The sequence below is a fragment of the Puma concolor genome, chromosome E4, assembly GCF_028749965.1.
Source record: "Puma concolor isolate L17-30 chromosome E4, mPumCon1.1.hap2, whole genome shotgun sequence".
In the NCBI taxonomy this organism is placed as follows: Eukaryota; Metazoa; Chordata; class Mammalia; order Carnivora; family Felidae; genus Puma; species Puma concolor.
The window spans coordinates 71046251-71064434 of NC_141683.1; the positions used below are offsets into that span (position 1 = coordinate 71046251).

General features: G+C 39.4%; 1 protein-coding gene across 10 annotated transcripts in view; it reads right to left on the bottom strand.

Moving 5' to 3' along the window:
- Window positions 1-18184, bottom strand: part of LOC147572807 (ankyrin repeat domain-containing protein 26-like) — a 626452-nt gene that overhangs the window by 458539 nt on the left and 149729 nt on the right. For 7 of the 10 annotated variants that reach the window (XR_015245799.1, XR_015245800.1, XR_015245802.1 and 4 more), the window contains exon 14: window positions 4642-4678. The exons of 1 other annotated variant lie outside the window; for it this stretch is intronic. Coding sequence is in view for 2 of the 9 variants with exons in the window: in XM_086693296.1 (XP_086549422.1) it covers window positions 4642-4678 (37 nt within the window). In the remaining 7 variants the exon portion in view is untranslated. Of the gene's footprint in view, window positions 1-4641; window positions 4679-11484; window positions 11556-15569; window positions 15677-18184 lie in introns of all 10 variants that reach the window. 2 more of the 10 variants (XR_015245804.1, XR_015245803.1) reach the window with 2 other exon arrangements.

An 18184-nucleotide genomic window follows, 5' to 3' on the forward strand; every position in this document is an offset into this window, starting at 1 on the left:
ATTTTTTGAGGAATCTCCATACTGTTTTCCAGAGGGGCCGCACCCATTTGCATTTCCACCAACAGTTCAAGAGGTTTCCTTTGTCTCCACATCCTCGCAAACACTTGCTTCTTGTGTCTTGGAGTTTAGCCATTCTGACATGTGTGACATGATCTCGTTGTAGTTTTGGGGAGCCTTTTTTCCTGTGTCTGTTGACCATCTGTATATTGTCTTGGAAAAAATGTCTGGTTATATCTTCTGCTCATTTTTAAACTGGGCTTTTTTGGAGGGGAGGATGTTTACTCATATCAATTTTTTATACTTTGTGGATACTATCCCTTTACTGGATTTGCAAAATATTTGCAAATATGTTCTCCCATCCCAGAGGATGCCTTTTAGTTTTGATGTTTCCCTTCACTGTGCAAAAGCTTTGTAGGTTAATGTAGTCCCCATAGTTTATTCTTGCTTTATTTCCCTTGGCTCAAGCGACATAACTAGTAAAATGTTGCTACAGCCAAAGTCAGAGAAATGACGGCCTGTGCTCTCTTCAAGGATTTTTATGGTTTAAGGTCTCACACTTAGGTCTTTAATTCATTTTGAGGTTATTTGTGTGTATGGTACAGAAATTGACCCAGGTTCATTCTTTGGAATGTGACTTGTCTGGTGTACCCAACACCATTTGTTGAAGAGACTGCCTTTTCCCCAATGGATTGTCTTTTCTGTTTGTGGAAGATGAACTGACCATACAGTGGTGGATTTATGTCTGGGTTTGCGGTTCTATTCCACTGAGCTATGAGGCTATTTTGTACGCCAGTACCCACCATACTGTTTGGATTACTACAGCTTTGGAATAGAACTTGAAAGCTGAGATTGCGATACCTCCAGGGTTCCTCGTTTTCAATATTGCTTTGGCCATTCAAGGTCTTTTGTGGTTGTATACAACGTTTAGGCTTGTTTGTCTAGCTCTGTGACAAATGCTGTTGGTATGGTGACAGGGATTGCATGACATCTGTAGATGTTTTTGGGTAGTGTAGACACTTTAAAAATATGTATTCTTCCCATCTGTGAGCATCGGATGTCTTTCTCTTTCTTTCCGTCACCTTCAATTTCTTTCGTCAGTGTGTTACGGTTTCTAGAGTACAGGTCTTTCACAATTTGGACCCTGTTTTAAAAAAAACTTTCAGTTCTCTATTTTGACTCCACCTCTGCCAACCTGTGAAATCTCCAGGAAAGACCCAGTCTGAGTTTCCATAACCAAGTATGACAGGCAGGGAATGCTCTGAAATGGTTGAAAAATAAATGTATAAACGTTACTACAATGACTTCTCACCTCACATCTGTCAGAATGGCTCAGTTTCACCACACAGGAAACAACAAGGGTTGCTCAGGGTGTGGAGAAAAAACAACCCTTGTGCACTGGCCATGGGATGTAAATTGGTATCGCCACAGTGAAAGCCAGTATGGAGGGGCCTCAATGAATTAAAAACACAAATACCATAGGATCCAGTGATTCCACTACTGGGTATTTATTTACCCAAGGGAAATGGAAATACTAATTTGAAAAGATATATGCACGCCTATCTTTATTATAGCATTATTTACAATAGACAAGATATGGAAGCAACCCAAGTGTCCACCAATACATGAAGAGACCACACACACACACACACACACACACACACACACACACACACTGAAATATTACGCAGCTATAAAACAGAATGAGATCTGCACATCATGGATGTACCTAGATGGTATGAGGGTAAGTGAAATAAGTCAGACAGAGAAAGACAAATCCTATATGATTTCACTTCTGTGTAGAATGTAAAATGGGGAATAAATGAACAAACAGAGCAAAAGCAGAAACAGACCCATAAATGCAGAGAATTGACTCTTGCCAGAGGGAGGGGAGGTGGGGGGATTGACAAAATGGGTGAAGGGGAGAGGGAAGTTCAGTGTTCCAGTTATAGAATGAATAACCACAAGGCTCAAAGGTACAGCATAGGTTATCTAGTCAGTGGTATCGTAACACCATCATACTTTACCAGATGGGTGCTACACTTACGGCGAACATGGTGGACCATCCATTACATTGTGTGCGAGGTAGACCTCTGTTTAACTAAATATATCAAAGTTTGGGTTTCCATGTTATGAGTGGTAGTACTAACTAGAGATTAAAAGTTCCCACGGCCAACTTTGTTCCTACACTGGTCTTGCCTTATTTAGGTCCATAATAACTAGCAAGACATTCCAAGCCTTCAGGGGGCATTCAGCTACCCAAGGAGAGAGACTGCGATCAAATGGTCCTGGTAGTTGTGCCTCTATTTCTCTATACGCTGCCTGACTATTTTCTTCCCTATGAGCTCCCACTCCTACATCACTCTTCGGCACGGTTCTGTGGCCTTCCCCAACCTTTCAAACTTGAGCCTCTGAAGCCATACACTCCTACAACAAGGATGGGCTCAAATGACCGAGGGTAGGAACCATGGCCTGCTCCTGGAGAACAAGCGAACTGGGAGTCTCAGTCATCCACACAGTCCCCTCAACATAGGCATGTTATCACCGATCCAGATGAAGCTCCCTTACTGATTTGACAAGTCAGTCCTACCCCTGCCCAGCCCTACAAGTACATGGGAAGGGCATCACAGATTTAGGAAAAGAGGTGGAGTGAGGAGACAGCTTGCCTTGGGCCATACATCTCTGATGTGAGGAATCTCCACCCCCCACCCCCAATTCCTTGAGAGGATCTAAGCTATCCTCCCTCAGTTGGGGTGGAAGTAGGGGATATCATATTTGTATTTGCTGTAAACAGACTCTTCCCAGCAGCTCAAATGATTTTTAATCTCTCTCAACAGAAAATCTGAGGTATGCTCGCACCTCCAATGAAACCAACACACACAAAAGCAGAAACCTGGTCACGACCCTCTTGAACTCTCTATTTGAATATGCCTTTCTAAACAACTCCTCTAATCCTGGGTCCTTCATTCCTGTCATTCACCTTTATCTCACTTGGCATAAACCCCCATATTCTGACATCTTTCCTAAAACTCTTGTTTCTATCCAACTCAGTGTTGTTCTTCTTGAAACCTGGTCTCCTCTGCTAATTCGACTCTTACCCTCCTTCATTGTATTCATTAGACCCACTCCCCAGATTTCTATCATTGAAATATTTGTCTGCGAGATGAAGACAAAAAAAACAAAGAAAGAAATGAAAGAAAGAAAGAAGAAAGAGAGAAAGAAAGAAAGAAAGAAAGAAAGAAAGAAAGAAAGAAAGAAAGAAGGAAGGAAAAGAACCCGAATGTAAATCTCATTTCTGTGACTTATCATATCTAACTAGGTCACTTCAATCTCTTTTGAGTTTCAAACTGTCCATGTAAGCAACCATTGGGCAAGGAGGCTAAACAGAGGTTGAATTACCAGAGGGTATTTTGATGAATCAATCTCTGAGGTTCCCTAAATCTTGAGACTATAAGTAGTTTTGATTTGGCCTCTGGAAAAATGGAGAGTCCTTAGCTGGCAGAAGGGGAAATATTAATGGGAAAAAAAAAAAAAGAAATACCAAGAAACCCAGAGAAGAAAGTAAAAAGGCAAAAACACAGTACAGAAACTTCATAGGGAAAAAATCTCCAAAAAAGAAAAAGCTTCCTAGAACTAGTCAAGGGTACTAGTCCAAAGGGAAACCAGACTGGGAACTTAGGCAACAGAGAATCCTCGAAATATCCTAGCAATATCCTTGCGATAGAGACTGAATTTAATTAACGTAACATGGTCTACAACTAGATACCCTTCCCTTACAGAAAACTCATTTGTCTCAAGAAGAGGGGATATCATCACATCTAAGGAGATGCCTGACGACATCTTGCTTATTATGTAAAAGCCTTGACACCATGGCCATAGCTGACATCCATCCTAAAATCTCGGATGGTAAAAACAAGGGACTAGTTACCACTGCACTAATGACTTTTGTTAGCACTAGGGGTCAAATACATAAGGGCAAATGCTTGCACTAACCTGGTTTCTTAGGAAAACCCTAAATTAGAGTTCCGACATGATTAGCTTTGACATTCTGAGTTGATCTGCCCTAGGATCTGTATCTTCATCTCAGTGCTGCTGAGGAACCAGAGAATGGATGTGGCAGCTACACAGGCTGACGGGAAAAGCCCCTCAGCTACCCATTAACTATGGAATCATGGTCGAGTCTTCAACCTCCCTGAACCACAGTTGCCAAAGTAATAAAAAGTAGGCTACAACAACACAGCTATTTTGCAAAGCTATGCAATGCCTATATAATTTAACAGATGTTATGCATAGGATATAGTGTCTTGTCCAGGGTAGACCACTCAACAACTGCTTTTGTTCTCTGCGTTCCCTTAGGAAACACATAATTTTCAGTTCATTCGTTTCACTTCCTTTCCTTTCATTTTCCATTTCATTTCATTTCATTTCATTTCATTTCATTTCATTTCATTTCATTCCTTTATACTTTGAGAGTGAGTGCACACAGAAATCGGGAAAGATATCCCAAGGAGGCTGTCAGCGCAAAACCCGACGTGGGGCTTGATCTCACAAACCTGAGTTGAAGTCAAGAGTCACAATCTTAACCGACTGAGCCACCCACGTGCCCCAACGAATGTCACTTTTACAAATCCATAAAAATCCTACCTGGCTATAGAATCTTCCTCAGCATTCTTATCTGCTCCTAAAGAAGAAAGCAAAATACATGTTAAATCAACAATTGAAAAATAGAGGAAATTACAAGTGTACAGCTTATGATTTGTGAAAAAGTATTGCTTTGGGACCACACCTGGAAACCACACTGCACTGAAATGTAATTATACCATTCGTAGGCTTAAAGCACTAAGAAATCTTACTTTCTCCTCTATATTGACCAAAAGCAAGAGTGGGTTTCATCAAAATTTGACACCTACAGGTGAACTGATGTTTACAATGGCCATCACTGACCAACTCTATGACACTGGAGGAAAATGGTGTCGTTAGGAGAATGATTATCACAAGCTGACAATGTCAAACTGTAACTAGCATGATTTTTCTGGACTTCCACCCCTATAGAAGTTAAAAGAGAGTTTTTTTATTTTGCTGTAACACAGCAGAACTTCCCCAGCCATTTAGTAGAGACTGTTCAGAGTTAGGATGAAACAACACCTCACAAATGTGCTCCATAGCTATTGTACTTTGCATCATGGCCAAACCATAACAAGCAGACTCTCCCTGGCCTTATTTCCAATGCCAAGGTAAGTTGGAAGGCTGTGGCATTCCAATTTGATAAACTTCTAACTTCTCGACACTGTCTCCTTCCATTGCTAGAGAGTCTATCTAGACCCACCGCACATCACAGAGGAGGATCCCAATGTTGGTACTATGTAGTGGCTCATGATGTCATTTTTCTCAACCCTCCCCATTGGGTGACACACATCTAGAAAAATCATGCTTGTTTTCATGGAAGGCATACGTCATCAGATCCTCTACTGATGAGCAACAAAACAAAACAAAGGGCAAAGAATATCTTGAATGCCTACATTCAATTAGTGGGGAATTTTAATTTTCTAAACATTCAACGATAGCCACTGTATGATTGTTACTATATGACACTCTTTAAAGAGCAAGACTATGGAGGTAAGGGTTGGGGTGAATGTAGGGAAAGAGGGGCACACCCCCAAGGACTATTTTTTAAATTTTTTTAACGTTTATTTATTTTAGAGACAGAACATGAATGGGGGGAGGGTCAGAGAGAGAGGGAGACACATAATCGGAAGCAGGCTCCAGGCTCCGATCTGTCATTCCAGAGCCTGACACGGGGCTCGATCTCGTGAACCACGAGATCATGACTTGAGCCAAAGTCAGACACTTAACCGACTGAGCCACCCAGGCGCCCAAGCACAGAGGACTTTTAAGGCAGTGAAACTCTTTCACGCGATACGACAAAGGTGGATTCACATCATTACACATTTGTTAAAACCCATAGAATGTATAACACCAAGGCTGAACACTAATGCAAATTAGAGACATTGCCTGAAAATGATGAGTTAGTGTCCATATAAAATGCACCACTCTTGTCAGGGTGCCTGGGTGGCTCAATTGGTTCAGCGTCCATGTCTGGATCTGAGCTCAGGTCATGATCTCACATTTCATGGAATCAAGTCCTGCATCAGGCTCTGTGCTGACAGCACAGGATTCTTTCTCCCTTCTCCCTCTGCCCCTTGGCTGCTCACACGCATACATGCTCTCTCACTCAAAACTAAACAAAGGAACTGAAAAAAAATTACTACTAAAAATGGACCACTGTCGTGCAAGATGTTAACAACAGGGGAGGCTAGGCGTGTACGGGAGCGTGGTATGGTATATGGAGACTCTCTGTACTTTCTATTATATTTTGCTGTGAACTTAAAACTGCTGAAAAAATAAGGATCATTAAATGTAAAAAACAATCAAACAAAGTACAACCACCAAACACGGTATCCATTGAAGCTACTCTTAGCATATATTAACCATGATACAGTCACCTTGAACATTAAGATAGAGATCAAAGTAACACAATAGGGATACTGTCTCCCATATGGAAGTATATGAAAATACATAAAGCAAAATACAAAAATACAAGTTATTTGTATATTTAGGCAAGAAAACAATTGATGAATATGACCAAATATAACTATAAACAGGGATTCAGCACTGTATGAATCAAACCTGGGTTTTCCATATAATTGAGATTTTATTCTAATTTTAAATCAAAAATCATTATGCTGATCGTATCTAAGAATCATAATGAAAGCTTAATCATAGAAAAAAAAGATGATAATGACCTAATATTGCCCTAGTCTTTTTTGTACAAATACCTACTTCATATGGATGATGAAACTGAAACCAGTACCATGATAACCATCATTTTACTTGCTATTAAAATAAAATTTTAAGACACCACCAAAAATGAATTGAGGGCTGTAATTTCTATGCAGAAAAGGTTTCATCCAGCAGGCCGAAGATGGCTACCCTCAGAATATCCTACTTGAATGAATGGCCCTTGGTTGTTCCCTGGGATCTTGGATTTAAGGAAGGTTTCCACCATTCCCTAGCTTGGTAATAGAAGCTCACTGTGCCTAAGTATTGGTAAAATCAGTGTGCTTAAGGCCGTACACTTGATTTCTTTCTGGAAACCTGGAATTTTGGGACATGCTAAGGAGAAGATGCCTATGTGCTTAGCATTTGATGAAAACCTCGGGCACTGAGTATCCATAAGCCTCGTACTGGCAGACAACATTTCACTTGTGCTGTCCTAATTTCATGCTGGAGGAATTAAGCACATCCTGCTAACTCCATAAAGATAGGAGTCCTGGAAGCCTGTGCTTGGTCTACTCTGGACTTCACCCCATGCACCATTTGTCTGTGCTGATTGGCCTTTCTAGCCTGTCCCCATAACAAACCATAGGCAACAACTGTATGCTGAGTCCTGTGAGATCTTCCAGTGAATAATCAAATCTGGGTGTCGTTGTGGTGCCTCTATCACAACGCATTATATGAAATTTTATTATTTGGGTTGATGTCATACACGTGGTTACAGTCAGAAAGTTATGTCACAGAATACCTTTCCTGGAATCTCTTTTTCTTGGTATTTGCCTTGAAAATTCCTACATTCCTATATATCCATGCGAAGAAAGGTTTAAAAGGAATAGATGAAATCATGATGTCACAAAGTGTGAAACAAGCAACAGTCCTATTTTACTCAGAAAAAAAAAGAGAGAGAATCCTGGTGGTTGCCACTATGTTCTACCATACACAAGTTCCTCTCAAATATGAAAAATCAGTTAATTTTTCCAACTAACTAGGACTTAGTTCATTTTTCTGGCAGATAGGAATGAAAAGAAGTAACAGGGATTGTTCTAGAAAAAACAGAACTATCAGACACAGTATAGAAACATACTACTGATTATAGTTTTTTGTTTCTTTCCTTTCCTTAATTTCTTAGAAAATTAAAAATATACTTCACCTATTAAAGGCAATCATTGCCAAAATAATCAAAAGTCATAATTACTGTATCCTCATTCCTGCTGCTCTCCTCTGTTCATCTGATAAAGTCCTACACATTTTTCATGTCCAATTTACATGCTGGCACACAACCTGGAAACTTCTGAATCTTCTGAGAGTTCTCTCTCACCCCTTAACTTTTCATATTCAGGAATCACAGATTCGTATTACTATACTGTTTTGGTCTCTGCTTTGTCTTTTCCCTGCCATTGCCCTAGTCAAACGTGAGTTCTTAACTGATAATTTTCGCAGGGAAAAAAAAAGCCACAAAATATTATTGATATTTCTTAAATGAATAAAAAAAATAAGCAAAACAAATGAGAAAGACACAAGGCCCTGAAAAAAAATTAATGGAATAAATTGAACCCCCTGACGTTTTCAAACTACACAGCTGAAAGTTTCACAATGGACTAATACTAGGCTAAGAAAACAAGAGCTTCCTTTGCCTCCCAGTCTCTTTATGTGGTTTCCTATAACCTATCCTCCATATGAGGGTTCAGCATGCTATGGCCACAGGTCAAATCCAACCTGCCATCTCGTTCTGTAAATAATGTTTATTGGGGCATGGCCCCATGTCTTCACTTACATATTGCTATGGCTGCTTTCACACTACAAGGGCAGAGCTGAGAAACCACATCACCTAAAATATTCACTGGCTTTTTAGGAAAAAGGCTTGGTGATCTGTATTTTATGCCATAACCAGAGTGTCCTAAACTCAAATCTAATCTTATTAGTCTTCTGCTTCAAATTCTCCAAAATCCCTGCATCACATACTGCTGGTTCCGTCCCTAAGAGCCATTCCATATTCTTCATTTTTGCTAGAGAATCACAACTTTATTTGGATATTTATTGTCTCCATACACAGAAAAGGTGGCCTCACCCTGGCTTCAAAAAGAGAAAGGATTATTCTAAGCTAATCACAGTACCTGATTTACCAGGGACCACTTTAGGAATGAGTATGTGACATAACCTAGTCTTTAAAATGTTAGAGGAAGTCTACTGCAAGCCTCTTCCTAGTGAAAAGAAACACCTAAAGAAAAGCAGTCCTTCCCACCCACTGGATGTTGCCATGTGAGAATATGATACCTGGAGCTGTTGCTAAATAGCCATCCCGGAAAGGAGAAATAAAAATACCCCCAACTCCAGAACTGAACAAGTGATGACTGGGATCCTGATGACATCACTGACCATCAAAACATTTCTGGTTCCTACTGTTTTAGTCACTGTTAGAAGTCACCTATTATTTGCCGCTAAAAGCATTCTACCGAAGAAATTTCCCAAGGCCTATCGGGTAAGATCTACTGCTTTCTATAGCACTAACAAACTTCCATAAGCTTGTCTTACCTACGTATTCACCTCATTCCCAACCATTCCCATAGCACACGTTTTCTACCAGCAAAACCCAACTGCTCATAAATCCTGCTAAGTTCACCCCTACACCTTCGCCTCTGCACTGCTGTGTACTCCGCCAAACACGTAATCGTGATAGTTTACCAACATTGTCAAACATACAAATGTTGGTCCTTCTGCCTCTCTGCCTGGCAAACTGAACTCCTCACTCTGCATGCTTACCGTAGATTCTACCCAGTCCTTGAAAACTCAGATTCCTCACCGGGAACTTACGGTAACTGGAACAAATGCCAATATAAAATAACAAAGATAATTATAAGCTCTATGAGACTCTGGCACCCAGTAAGCACTAAATAGAGTAAATAATACAAATGGCAGTGGTAACAACAGACTCCTGGGTTGCAGAGACTGGTTTTTGAATGTTTGTATTCTACAACAACGGGATAACACTTAGTAGCTAACAGGCACTTAAGAGTTACTTGTGAAGTGAACAAATGGACATGAATAAAAATGATCCCTTTGAAAATTATTTTTAAAAACCACAGAAACTTTTCTGTTTCAAAAACCGCAGGGACAGCTCTATTCTGTTATGAGCACCTTAATGATCAAAACGCTGTCTGTTCTATCTTTACCTTTCCTGTAACTTCCAAAACTAACCTACAGAAATCCTTTGGTAACAGTCTACCAAGTTAAAGCTTTCTTCCTACTTTTCAGATTGTACAGTGCACTAGGTGCCACAACTAGGGAGCAACAGTAGCATTTTGTGTGTGTGTCTGATTGTGAAACATTTTTGTGCTGTTATCATAATTTCTGGAGCCCAAGTTGCCCTATTTGAATACTTGCGAAGATAACATTTTGACTAATGGCAACGGACTATCTTATTCTAACAAAATTACAGTGTCATGACAATTCTCCAACAAACAGAAGAAAACACTGTTCTAATGAAGTCAACATATCTCATTCTGGATTTGTTGTTGTTGTTTTTAAATGTTTATTTTTTTTGAGAGATGCAGACCATGCATGTACAGGGGAGGGGCAGAGAGAGAAGGAAAAGGGAAAATGCCACACAGGCTCTGAGCTGTCAGCAACGAGCCCGACAGAGAAGTCTGACACAGGACTCCAACTCACCAACTGCGAGATGATGATGACCTGACCTGAAATCAAGAGTTGGACACTTAACCGACGCAGCCACCCAAGCGCCCCTCTCATTCTGTCTTGATTTATGAGGAGTGAAGTTGATAATGGTGAGACCTTGTTGAGACAATATGTGAAATAACCTATGCCTCTCAACAAGGCATTGCTTTTCTTCGGTACTCCTGGAAGCTATCTGTAAAAAAACAATCTCATTGGCAGTGCTGCACACTAGCTAAGATTTTCAATTCTTATTATTTGCCATTTGTTTATGGTACCAGGAAAGTACTGTAGAATTCCCACTTTGAGGGCTGGTTCATTTTTTAATGAGACAAATCGCTAGGTAACAATATTTACTGAATATAATCCATTTGTAAACATTTTATAAAAGATCCATTTTTATAACAAGTGCAATTTGTTATAATATGTTTATGGAGGAAACATAAAACATACTAACTTAAAAATCTTTTTTCCTCTGGGCACCTGGATGGCTCAGTTGGTGAAGCATCTGACCTTGGCTCAGGTCGTGATCTCGCAGCTCACGAGTTCCAACCCCACATTGGGCTCTCTGCTGTCAGTGGTGGAGCCTGCTCTGGATCCTCTGTCTACCTTCCTCTGTCCCTCTCTTGCTCTCTCTCTCTCTCACTCTCTCTCTCTCTCTCTCTCTCAAAATTAAATAAACAGTTAACAAAGCATTTTCGTATTTATTACACAAAGATGTCACATGGTATTTTAGGGGTCATGACTAAAATAATGAATTTCTTTTCAGATAATACTGCCTTATATTTTCAATTACCTACAGTTAACTTCTTAAATAATTCTGAACGTTAGACTATAAAGAGAGAAATTAAGAAAGAAAAAAATATACCTGCAATTTACACATTGGTGTTCTTTTCTTCATTGTTCTTTCATTATCAAAACACCCTTACTCTGACTTTACTTATGTTAGGACCACCAAGAGCAATTCACTATGTAAAGTCTTACCAGGATGGCTGTTTTGCAAAGAATTTTTAAGCATGATTTCTTCTTTATGTCGGCAAATTATTTCGTTACTGCTATGTATAAAAAAGGGTGATAAATAATATTACTATTTTAACACTGATATGAAAAACATTTACCAAATACATCAAATTCTTAGAGTATTTCAAGTAATATCAGAGCAAATATCAAAACTTTAATTACCCCATATACTTCAAATTTGTACATTCTAGAAGCTTTTCATTAAGTCTGTACTTAAAGAATAAAAAAACAGGAAGATGAACCAGTCATGAATTGAGGGCATTCTAGCTTAGTAAATTAGAACTAGCTTGCCAGGGGCACCTGGGTAGTTAAGCATCCAACTTTAGCTCAGGTCATGATCTCACGGTTTATGGCTTTGAGCCCCACATTGGGCTCTGTGCTGATAGCGCAGAGCCTGGAGCCTGCTTCGGATTCTGTGTCTTCCTCTCTCTCTGCAACCACCCCACCCCAGCTCGTACTCCGTCTCCCTCTATCAAAAGTAAATACACATCAAATAGAAATGAGAATAATTAGAATTCGCTTTCCAGAATGGAAAGAGTTTGGAACTCAGAAGTCCTAGCTCTATAACCTATAGCTATTTGTTCTTGGAGAAGCCACTTCTCTTTGGCTCAAAATCTCCCTCTATAAAACAAGGGAAATTACTGCCTTATTTTATAAGGTTGATAAGAGGATTTAATGAGATATTATACCCAAAACATGGCCTCTCAGGCCATGGCCTCTTAGGTGATGCTCATTACTCTGGGAAGGGCAAGATGAGACCTTCCATGACTTCAGAAAAAGATGCTCCACAGGATTTAAACCGGTGGTCCAGGGGCACCTGGGTGGCTCAGTCCGTTGGGCATCCAACTCTTGATCTCAGCTTGGGTCTTGATCTCAGGCTCGTGAGTTCAAGCCCCATGTTGGACTCCACGCTGGGCTTGGAGCCTACTTAAAAAAAGGCAGGGGTACATATCTGCTAACAAAGGAGAAAGAGAAGTCCGATCTCTTCCTGCAGCATCATTTGAACCTCTCTGACAGCTTAGAATGGTCCCAACTAACATCTTCTGGCAAAACAACAACAACAACAACAACAACAACAACAACAACAACAACAAAAAAAAAACCAAACAAGATCCTCAAAGGGTAACTCATAAGGAAAGTCTAGGCTAAGATATAGGTTCCACATAAGGTCTTTGAGTGTGGAGGGACAGGGGTGTATGGCGAAAGCCAGGAAGCCCAGCTGCCCAAACAGGGTGCTGGTGCTTTGGGATAGCTGCTGAGCATATGTGCATGTGCAGTGAACAAAGAAACTTTGTAGCTTTGAAATCTAAGTGTGGAACACCATGAAGACTGAAAACTGGATCAGCAAGGGAATCCTGGGAGTAAAGGTCAATCATAACCAGACTGCAGCACCAGTTTCAACAGCAATGCTGCAGCAACAGAATCAAAGGAAACTGTAGAATGATCAGGATGTCCTTTTTTCCCCTCCAAATGACTTGTGAAAGAGGACTGTCTCTTTGGTCTTAGGGTGCTCCTTAGGTTCGTGGAAAATTCAAGGGACAGGGTACAGGAGATAGCCCTCAAAGGAAAGTAGAGGGTCTTCTACAAAACTGAACATTTCAAGACCCAAGTTACTAGTTAGAAAACACAGATGTAACATTATTTGTGTCCCATGCAGAGGGGTTATACTTGAAATGAAATGGATAAGGTTAGGATCCTGGAGGATAAATGTCTCAAAAGTCCTGAGATAAAGAATCCTGCACACATTCCTACTTCCAACTAGTCTAGTCCTTTGCTTGATTTCTGGCTAATGTTGTGGACTAACCGACTGCCATTCCAAAACTGCCTGATCAAACTACGAAATCCCATCTGTTACATACGAAGTTAACAGTTAAATTATTTTAAACCTCAGTTTAGTAATAACTAGCATTTTAATACAAACACTTACAGATTAAAACCCTTAATATAAGCATATTCATCTGCAGCCCATCCATATACATCTTGAGGAAAGGGATCAATACCTTGCTGAAGAAGCAGCCTGACTACATTTGTTGAGTCATAATTTACAGCAAGCATGAAGGCTGTTCTAAAATAACAGAGATAACTTCACTCTTAGGAATTTAGAGTTATTTAAACAGCTAATTTGATATACTTTATCAGGTTAATATCTTGCCTATCTGTTCAGAATCGACCATTTACATGTTTCAGTGTTCATCTGTGTAAATGATCTCCAAGAGTAAAATGAAGGGACAAAAAGGAAGCTTCTTGTCCCACTTGGGTAATGTATTATAGACTTGCTAATTTAACGTCTTTTGATAAACAAGAAACTATGCTAGGTCACTTATCTGAATAGGTAAAGATTTAAAAAAAAATAATTCCCCACGTATTCCTTAATCTGATATAGTGCACTTCAAAGCCATCTAGAGGTCAAGCAAGTATAAAAACTATCTGCAGGCTTAAAATGATAATATTTTAATGCGAATGCTAACAAAAGAGGCATAAAGACAGTTAACGATGCTGATAAGCATATGGTAGGCACTAAATTAAATGCTATGTATATAAAATATTATTTACGCACAACCACCCTTGAAGGATATATTATTATCCTCCTTTTCATATCAGGTAACATATTTAGTGATGATACGTAACACTCCCAAGGTCACAACACCTAGCCAGTAGGAAAGCTATGAATCAACTTAGTCTTGTGTGAATCTAAAGCACATCTCTTCCTTCTTTATCACCCACCTATAACTTATCCTCATTAAAGGATAAGTCTATACAGTGAAAGTTATCTTTCATCTTTCTACTCCTACCAATTGAAAATAAAATCAAAAATACATATACTGGACATGAAAAAGGATAAAACCTGATGAGACTTGGTAATAGTAATTAATCATCACTTAGAGATCACCTAACGCCATCAGTATTACTCAAAAAAGAAAAAAAAGCAATTTAAAGAAAAGTGTCATCCAAAAGACACAACAACTCCTATTTATGTTTAATATGCATCTTTTTTTTTTAGCATTTATTTGCTTTTGAGAGACACAGCTCAAGCAAGGAGAGGGAGAGACAGTGGGATACACAGAATCCAAAGCAGCTCCAGGCTCCAAGCTGTCAGCACAGAGCCCGGCCTGGGGCTCGAACCCACGAACCATGACATCATGTCCACAGCCAAAGTCATAGACTTAACCAACTGAGACACCCAGGCACCCCAATATACATCTTTGAAGGAAAAATGTATATGAAGTAGAAATTTTTTTTTAAGTTTATTTACGATTTATTTTGAGAAAGAGAGAGAGTGCACACGAGAGTGTGGGCAAGGGGCAGAGACACAGAGAGAGAGAGAGAAAGAGAGAGAGAGAGACAGAGAGAGACACAGAGAGACAGAGAGAGAGAGACAGAGAGAGATTGAGAATCCGAAGCAGGCTCTGCACTGTCAGCACAGAGCCTGATGTGGGGTTCAACCCATGAACCATGAGATGATCACCTGAGCCAAAGTCGGATGCTTAACCAGCTGAGCCACCCACGTGCCTCTATGAAGTAGAAGTGTAAAAAATACCATAAAAGGGTTAAGAAGGCCAATATTGTGCCATTAAGTAAATTAAGAGCTGAGAGTCCACCCTTTATAAAACTAAAGTGAAATCCCTTTAGTTAACACAAAATCATGTGGCAGGAAAAAAAACAAAAACAAACAAACAAACAAAAAACATTGCAGGAGCAACTGGGTGACTCAGTTGGTTAAGCATCAGACTCTTGACCTCAGCTCGGGTCTTGATCTCAGAGTCATGAGTTCACGTCCAGCATTGGACTCCACACCGAACATGGAACCTACTTAAAAATAAACACTGCAAATGACATGAGTCAACATCATCAAGGGATATGAATTCTGCTATACCCTGTTCTTCATGTTGCCCAGTCAGAATAATTGCTTTCTACCTAACTGGTGATGTGTTGATATTTTTCATTATATAATTATAAATTAATCTTCTTCTTCTGAAGTTAATCTTCCTGACTTGAATAATTATTACCACTGTAGAACCATACTAAGGTTTAAAAGAAAACTACTGCACCTTTTTAATTTATCCTCTGCATGTATATTTGCTGCCTTTTCTACCAGAACTTCCACTATTTGCTGTTTGTTTTCATTTACAGCAACTAGAAGTGGTGTGATGTTATCCTGTAAAAGAGCAAAAACAACTTAGAATTTACAAAATTATACCTTTCCATACGGAATTTTAAAACATACAAAAGATCCTCTAAACTTAAACATATAATACAAAAAGTAAATAATAAATGGCCTCTTCCTTCCCACCACTGTGCTTTCACCTGCTGCTGCTTCTCTTTAAAATAGCCCTCCTCCACTGGGGCACCTGGGTGGCTCAGTTGGTTAAGTGACCAACTGCAGCTCAGGTCATGAGCTCAGGGTTTGTGAGTTCGATCCCTGCATTGTGCTCTATGCTGGCAGCGCACAGCCTGGAGCCTGTTCCAGATTCTCTCTCTCTGTCTCTCTCTCTCTCTCTCTCAAAAAGAAATACACATTAAAAATGGTTTTTAATAAAATAGCCCTTCTCCACCTTCTTCAACAGATTATATGAAGTCATTCTCCCAAACTCACTTCAAACACTCACTGGTTCCAAGATCGTTGCTTCTATCACAGTACTTATCATGGTATACTGTAGTAATTGTTCCCTATCTAAACCAAGTGCTTCTTGAGGGCAGGGGCTATTTCTTATCTCTGTATCTCCAAACTCCAAAACACAGCAGTATATGCTTTAAGTACTTTTACTGAATTAATAACCTAAATGATGATCTCTGGAGTAGTGTTTCTTAAATTATCTTCCAAAGAATACCTTCTTTGCCAGAAGGTAAGTACTATGTCCCAATGGAAAGATTTCATGACCATCTATGTTTGAGAAATATTATAAAACTGCATTATATGTCTGGCATTACAGAAACCCATGTAAATCTGCTCAGTCCCCATTTGACAATCCTTTTTGTGGCAAACATTCACATTTGAGGAATCAGAGTTTCAGGGATATAGTTTGGAGAGATTTCCGATAAAGATGAAGCTTTTCCCCAAGTTATACAAACTTGCTTGTCTTCTGTCAGTGGTATCAGGATCCACTGACATCCGAGATGTCAACATAAGGCATCGCTGCTCCAAATGGGTCACCAAGGAGATGGGCTCAGAACTCCAAGAGTGAAGCTTCAAATGAACTTTGATTACTTAATATTAAATAGCCCATGGGCTTTCTCCTATTATAAAATGCTAAATTTTTATCTTAACTGTTAGGAAGCTCCATATGAAATTTCATTGTCAATTATAATAATCCTGGGACCCTAATACATATCTACTTCTAAAAAAATCTGTATTCTAGTTGTATTCCAGTTTCCACTGGAATAGCTACTTACTTTATATTTTAGGCAAAATATAAATTGGAAATAAAAATATAATGGCTTATCAATAAAAATTCAAACACTGATTTATACAGATCATTTTTAGCATAATGAAAGTGACTACATTATTTGCATTTTTAGGGAACAATGCTGAGGAGAAAGAGAATATTGTCTGCAATAGGCATAACCTATTCAACTGTAACCATGATTAATCTAATACGGTTTGCAAATATTCCAATAGGAATACGATTATTCAAATTTTGTTTCTTTTAATGTTTATTTATTTTTGACAGAGAGAGACAGAGCCTGAGCGGGCAAGGGGCAGAGAGAGAGGGAGACACAGAATCCGAAGCAGGCTACAGTCTCTGAGCTGTCAGCACAGGGCCCCACACGGGGCTCAAACTCACAGACAGCGAGATCATGACCTGAGCCGAAGTCGGACGCTCAACCGACTGAGCCACCCAGGCACCCCAGGAATACGATTATTCATAGTACACAGAAGGAAAAAGTGTCTTGTTTTCAAACTAACTTATGGGGCACCTGGGTGGCTCAGTCAGTTAAAAGGCCGACTTCAGTTCAGGTCATGATGTCATGGTTTGTGAGTTCAAGCCCTGCATTGGGCTCTATGCTGACAGCTCAGCCTGGAGCCTGCTGGGGATTCTGTGTCTCCCTTTCTCTCTGCCCCTCCCCCACTCATGCATGTGCTCTCTCTCCTTCAAAAATCAATAAACGTTAAAAAAATGAATACAATACAAAAACAACTTAGAAAGTCTAACTTGGAAACTTCAATCCTATTCCGAAGACATTAACATAAAATACAAAATATATATTATAAATTAATATGGATTGCCTTGAAAACCTTGAAATCTTTATCAAAATAGACCATAAAACAGAGGCGCCTGGGTAGCTCAGTCAGTTAAGCATCTGACTCTTGACTTTGCCTCAAGTCATGGTCTCATGATTCATGAGTTCAAACCCAGTGCCTCCTAGGGATTCTCTCTCTCTCTTTGTCAAAATTAACTTTGAAAAAAAATTACGAAGGTTTCTTTGTGTCCAAAAGAGATCTGATTAGCGCAGTCTAATATATATATATATATATATATATATATATATATATATATGTATATGTATATGTATATATGTGTGTGTATAAATATATGTGTGTGGGTGTTTGTGTGTGTGTGTGTGTGTATGTGTATATATATATATAATAAAACAGTAATTGTAAACGCAATGCTTATGGAGGCAAAGTAGGTGACTCGAGTAAGTGAAGAACCTAAGTGGGGAC